The 6757-nt window shown below is 37.3% G+C and overlaps 1 protein-coding gene across 1 annotated transcript; it reads right to left on the reverse strand.

Annotated features, from left to right (window-relative positions):
• Nucleotides 1-462: 462 nt before the first annotated feature.
• On the reverse strand, nucleotides 463-5733 carry LOC121024627 (transmembrane protein 62-like). Its single transcript, XM_040466830.1, has 3 exons — nucleotides 4523-5733; nucleotides 2888-2992; nucleotides 463-670 (listed from the first exon to the last, which is right to left on the reverse strand). Exons 1-3 carry the CDS (start codon nucleotides 4656-4658, stop codon nucleotides 495-497), a joined length of 417 nt encoding a protein of 138 aa, XP_040322764.1. The 5' UTR covers nucleotides 4659-5733; the 3' UTR covers nucleotides 463-494.
• Between the last annotated feature and the right edge of the window lie 1024 nt (nucleotides 5734-6757).

The following is a 6757-nucleotide window of genomic DNA, read 5'->3' on the forward strand; positions in this document are numbered from 1 at the left end:
TTTTTTTTATTTGTGTGTTTGCTTTAAAGGAATTTTAATCCAAATGTAAACCTAACCTATCAGTGTTTTCCCAAACAAGTATGCTGCTAAGACATCACTAAAAAGCCTAGGCCTAGTTCTTACCCAGTGCAGCTTCCACGGGATAATTAACCCATTTTGTGTTGTCTATTTTTCCTTTTTTCCCTCTAAAACATTTTCCTTCTTCATTATCATAATCAATTTTGGTTTACTTATATTTATTCTACTATAAGTCCCATATTTCATTTTTTATTAATGGAAAAACACAGTAAAACAAACTACAAAAACAAAAATCTATTTCACTTTTTATAAACCCTGACTGCAAAATGTATTTTAGATGTTTATTAGAGAGTAGTGGAACAGCGAGCTTAAGAAGCACTCAAAAACAAATAAAACAACAAATATTAAAGATTACCCTGCCAATAAATTAGAAAATATGATCTATAGTGTTTGAGACTGGATTTAATTCAAAACTGTTATGCAATTAGTCCAAAAAGCCAAGATGCTTTAAAATTCCATTTCTGACTTTTTACCTGCAGAATTCCAACTATAAATGTTAGGCTGCCTTGTAGGAAATGTCCATCCACAAAGATCCCAAAGGAAAAGCAGCAACCCAACTTGCCTTCAATGATTTCACCAATAAACCATGGTCCTGAAAGAGGCAATGGACAGGAAAGCAGAAGATTAAATAACTGTGATCATGATTATATACATCACAAGGTGCATTTATGGGAATAATAAGTGTGAGAGTAGTCATCTATAAGCATTGTACTAGTGGGACGCCTGGGTGGCTCAGTAGGTTAAGCATCCGACTTTGGCTCAGGTCATGATCTCACAGTTTGTGAGTTTGAGCCCCGTGTTGGCCTCTGTGCTGACAGCTCAGAGACTGGAGCCTGCTTTGGATTCTGTGTCTCCTCTCTCTGCCCCTCCCCGACTTGTGCTCTGTCTCTCATAAATAAATAAATGTAAAAAAGAAATTTAGAAGCATTGTACCGGCATAGCTTTTTTTCTTTGCTAATCTCTATGTTGTACCCTATGTCCTAGCTAGCCAACCATTTGCTCCTTTGCTCCGTAATTGTCTAATTATAAAATTGTCTGAGTACATGCTGTACCTGAATAGATTCCAGAAACAGACTGGAGTACATTCAGAAACTTTAGAAGATTCTGTTGCAATAGTAACCTAATATAATGCATTACCATTTCCTTTAAGAAGCAAAGATGTATGGAAACTAATTTTCTAGGTAACTACTATTTACTCCTTTAAGCAATAAACTTCAACCACTTTGATCTTTCTAAAATGCACTTCTTCTCTTTTTTATTAATATTAATGAAAGTATTTTGACCTTTACTTGCTGACCCAAGCCATTACTTTGTACATCAACTACACATTCAAGGTTAACATGTACAAAATTTAACTTGCTTTTCATTTAGAATGTCAGAATGACTTTTCTCTCTGCCCTATTATTTACTTCCCCTTCTCAGTGTGTAGGTTTCTGGAACTACTATATTGTCAAGAATGATTAATGGACAGTCAAGACTTCCATTCTCAAAATGCAAATACCATCATTTGCTGGTAATATCAGGGTTCAGCTTTAAAAAGTCATAGGTAATTTTCTCAGATGTATATTATTTAACCTCCAATGGATACAGAGTCTAAAAAAGTTTTCCCTGCAAGTTTCAACTTTTAAACATGGAGCAAAATTCAGCCCATTTAATGTTTTCTTTTACATCCAGGAACCAAATCACCTGCTTTACCTTCTAGTGCAAGACAAGTGTCTAAAATAGCTTCAACCTAGCTTAGAACAAGGAAACTGACCTCCAAAGGACCATCTGCCATGGTTTGTTACACAGAATTCTAAAGTGTTATATATATTTTTTTTTAATTTTTTTTTCAACGTTTATTTATTTTTGGGACAGAGAGAGACAGAGCATGAATGGGGGAGGGGCAGAGAGAGAGGGAGACACAGAATCGGAAACAGGCTCCAGGCTCTGAGCCATCAGCCCAGAGCCTGACGCGGGGCTCGAACTCACGGACCGCGAGATCGTGACCTGGCTGAAGTCGGACGCTTAACCGACTGCGCCACCCAGGCGCCCCTAAAGTGTTATATATTTTTTAATTTAACTACTTTCTGTTCTCTGGTGGGAGTTTACTAGTGAGCAAAGAAAAGTCCTGAGGTGGAATAAAAGCACAAGACTAAGTAACAAGTAGGCTAATCTACTCCTAATTGACTTTTAGTCACTAAGGAACATAAGTAAAAAGCTTTAAAAAGAGATTCACAGTGTTTTCTGTTTCCCTAAGTGGCTAAGTGACTAAATATTGGGTATAATAATATAACAGAAGAACTCGGATATGCCTGAACTCATTGCTCATCTCAGTTTCTTTCTTTTTTGAGCTGAGTGTTTAAGAGCCACACATTACTAAATATTCATTGAACTATATACAACACATTGTGCTTAGCACTGGGCATAGAGCACTGAACAAGACAGATTAAGACCTCAATGGATATTCTAATGAGAGAAGAGATGATTAACTCAGAAGATAATCATTATGATTATCATTATGATGATAATAAAGGGAATAAAAAGTGTGATGAAATAAAGGATAAAACTTTAAGGTAGTCAAAGAAGGTTGCTCTCTACACACTAATTCCTTAACGGTCTTCTCAGCTTAAGTTAACTCGGTGTCAACTAAATGTTCTTTAAACATGTTAGGAAAGAACTTTATTTCCCAAGACCATGTTCCAGGAAATGATTTATACAGAAACTATGTGCTGTTCATTACGTTCTCAAGAGCCTAAATGACTCTATTGTCAAAATTCTCCATATATGGCAGAATTCTCCACAATCTCAAGTTTCCTAATTGACTTACCCAGTGCTGTATATAGGGTTAGCAACAACACAGAATAGTAGAAGATGTTTAGTTTGCTCAAGACGTGGAGGGAAAATGAGGCCAAATTTATAAATCCTGGAGACCCTAAACAGAATAAATTTGAAAAACCCAGTAAGCACACATACAGTTCATTTTCTAGAAGACTTCCATGGACTATTATACATTTAGCAAATCTTTTGTTATATGGTAACTATACAGATGATGCCACTTTAAATTCAGAAGTTGGCGGGAATTCTGATAAGCCAGTTCACTTAGAATTGTAGAACGTAGGAAGTTCAAAGCAATGGTATAGCTGTGAGACACACATGTGCACACACGCACACATATGCATGTGCACATACTTTTTTCCATGATTAAACATGTAGGTTTGAAATATAGTGCTATGCTCAAAGTATGACAAGTCTCTGTTTTCTGTGGGATTTAGTATCCAAATGTACACACTTCCAAATGATATATGAAAAGATATCAAAACTATATCAAAGAAATACCAAAATTTCTCCAGTCTAATATTAAGTATGAATATCTAATACTCCTCTCCCATATGTGACACAGCTCTTAACTCACAGCTATCCTCTTACTCCATTTGAAAGAGATCTCTAAAGCTCTTCAAATTAACTTCTCTTAAAATATAGTGCCAAAAGTGCCAAGTGTTTGGGCTTCACACAGAGAAGGTCCATTCTGTGGCCACAGACTAAAGGACCACAGATCCTCAAGGGAGGAGAAAGCGTATATACATTGGCAGTGGTTACATAAGCAAGGTGACTGACCAACTACAGCATTAATTTTCAGGAAGGACGATAGGGATTCAAAGAAACAAGAGTTCATTAGGATCTGGAATGGAGAAAATTGTATGAAAAAGAGGGTTTGAGGTGAGCCCTAAAGGAAGCTAAGATTTAGATAAATTTAGAAAAATGAATTAGAGATAATAGCCTAGGCAAAAGCCCAGAAGCAGAAATGAATATGGTGTGTGTAGAGAACAGTGAAAATTATCCAGGCTAAAATATAGGTAACTGGTTGAAGATATGGCTAATTAGATAGGACCTGACTGTGGAGGATCTTCAATATTTGGCAGAGATGTGTGCTCATTTTGAGCTATACTGTGATATCTCCCCCCCCACCCCGATTCTGGTTGAGCTTCACATTATTGCAATGTAGCACCAAAAACCTGAATTTTTTAAAAAAGATCAAGTAGTGTGGAAAACGTGTAAGTTTGAAGACTGCACCTCACAGAGCTCAGGCAAAGACAATTTATGTTGGTATTTATATTGGTGGTGGTGAGCACATTATATGACACTTTAAAATGAAGTCTCCTGGGGCGCCTGGGTGGCTCCGTCGGTTAAGCGTCCCACTTCAGCTCAGGTCATGATCTCACGGTCCGTGGGTTCGAGCCCCGCGTCGGGCTCTGTGCTGACAGCTCAGAGCCTGGAGCCTGCTTCGGATTCTGTCTCCCTCTCTTTCTGACCCTCCCCCATTCATGCTCTGTCTCTGTCTCAAAAATAAATAAACATTAAAAAAATTTTTTTTTGAAATAAAATAAATAAATAAATAAATAAATAAATAAATAAATAAATAAATAAAATGAAGTCTCCTAAGAATAAAAGGAACCATGACTACCTTTATGCTCTGGATATCCTTGACACCTAAAAGTAATGAGAATGGTGAGCTGGACCAACACAATCATCACAAAAAGGACCCGGGCCTGCAGAGAAATCAACGTTAATGTGAAACAGATACAGAGGTGCAACTTCATTTAAGGTTTTTAAAATGGCCTCATTAACAAAAGTGGAAATGACATCACTACCAGAAATAACTATATAAGAAAAATATATGACCAAAGAGAATCAAAACAACTGATCCATCAAAAAAGAAAATTATAGATTGCCTCGGCATTACTCTTTCAGAATTTGGATAGTTAGACCCATATTGAAACATGGTAGTTTTATAGTTATGTGAAGTGATCAAATTAAAACAGTCCATCTTCACTGTACCAGAAGTACAACATGTTTTATAAGAATAAAGAAAAACAGTGCACAGTGCACTGCAGGCTGAGTGATCTGAGACTGCAGTTTCTTTAGCTTTCTCCAACAAGACAGCATTCACTTGGAGATTAACTCACAGTGAAGAGACATAATCTAGGTTCTTGTTTCTCAAAGTATGGTGGACCCCAGATCATCACTGGGATCCCCCTGTGCCTGTTGGCAATGCAGAATCTCAGGCACTATCTCAGCCCTACTAAATCAGAACCTGTCTCTTACTCATGTTCCCTGGTGATTCAGAAGTACATCAAAGTTTTCAAAGCTGGATCTAGGTGACTATTAAAGATCCCCAAAGAAAAATAAATGACACACAAAAAACTTGTAAAAATGAGATACAAATGCTAATTAGTCATATTTCTAAAAAGCTTAATCACACAAGTAATAAAAGTAAATTAAAATAATAATAAATTTACATTGTAAGTCTGTGAAGATATATAGTAAAGCTATATATGTCTGGAAGGTGAAATTAAAAGAGGCTTGAATTTTCTTCTCAACACTGTAGAGTGTGTCTTTTGTCATGTTTTTTGTCAGTACCTGGGACAGGTGAGATCTGAGGGAAAAAGAGGATACATTGCCAAGCTTCTCTGGAAGACAATTTAACAGTGCATATGAAAAACATTTTTTTTTAATTTTTTAAGACTATTTTAAAAATACCCTTTTATTCATCCAAGAAATATTTATCTGGGGGCCTACTCTGTGTTAGGCATCAGACAAAGACCCCTGCCCTCATGGAGATTATATTTTAATGAGGGAAGATAGATGAAGAAGGATGAATTTAATAAATAATTTGTGAAAATTGGCACAAAAACAGACACATAGACCAATGGAATAGAATAGAAACCCCAGAACTAGACCCACAAACGTATGGCCAACTCATCTTTGACAAAGCAGGAAAGAACATCCAATGGAAAAAAGACAGTCTCTTTAACAAATGGTGCTGGGAGAACTGGACAGCAACATGCAGAAGGTTGAAACTAGACCACTTTCTCACACCATTCACAAAAATAAACTCAAAATGGATCAAGGACCTGAATGTGAGACAGGAAACCATCAAAACCTTAGAGGAGAAAGCAGGAAAAGACCTCTCTGACCTCAGCCGTAGCAATCTCTTCCTCGACACATCCCCAAAGGCAAGGGAATTAAAAGCAAAAGTGAATGACTGGGACCTTATGAAGATAAAAAGCTTCTGCACAGCAAAGGAAACAACCAACAAAACTAAAAGGCAACCAACGGAATGGGAAAAGATATTTGCAAATGACATATCGGACAAAGGGCTAGTATCCAAAATCTATAAAGAGCTCACCAAACTCCACACCCGAAAAGCAAATAACCCAGTGAAGAAATGGGCAGAAAACATGAATAGACACTTCTCTAAAGAAGACATCCGGATGGCCAACAGGCACATGAAAAGATGTTCAGCGTCGCTCCTTATCAGGGAAATACAAATCAAAACCACACTCAGGTATCACCTCACGCCAGTCAGAGTGGCCAAAATGAACAAATCAGGAGACTATAGATGCTGGAGAGGATGTGGAGAAACGGGAACCCTCTTGCACTGTTGGTGGGAATGCAAATTGGTGCAGCCGCTCTGGAAAGCAGTGTGGAGGTTCCTCAGAAAATTAAAAATAGACCTACCCTATGACCCAGCAATAGCACTGCTAGGAATTTATCCAAGGGACACAGGAGTACTGATGCATAGGGGCACTTGTACCCCAATGTTCATAGCAGCACTCTCCACAATAGCCAAATTATGGAAAGAGCCTAAATGTCCATCAACTGATGAATGGATAAAGAAATTGTGGTTTATATACAC

Source organism: Herpailurus yagouaroundi, unplaced genomic scaffold (genome assembly GCF_014898765.1).
Source record: "Herpailurus yagouaroundi ecotype Mexico unplaced genomic scaffold, PumYag 66476, whole genome shotgun sequence".
Lineage (NCBI taxonomy): Eukaryota > Metazoa > Chordata > Mammalia > Carnivora > Felidae > Herpailurus > Herpailurus yagouaroundi.

Coding starts and splice junctions, on each gene's coding strand:
- LOC121024627 (XM_040466830.1), bottom strand. CDS start 4,658: ATGAAGTTGCACCTCTGTATCTGTTTCACATTAACGTTGATTTCTCTG. Junction 2,993..4,522: donor AGGATATCCAGAGCATAAAG/GTAGTCATGGTT, acceptor TATTCTGTTTAG/GGTCTCCAGGATTTATAAAT. Junction 671..2,887: donor AACCCTATATACAGCACTGG/GTAAGTCAATTA, acceptor TGCCTCTTTCAG/GACCATGGTTTATTGGTGAA.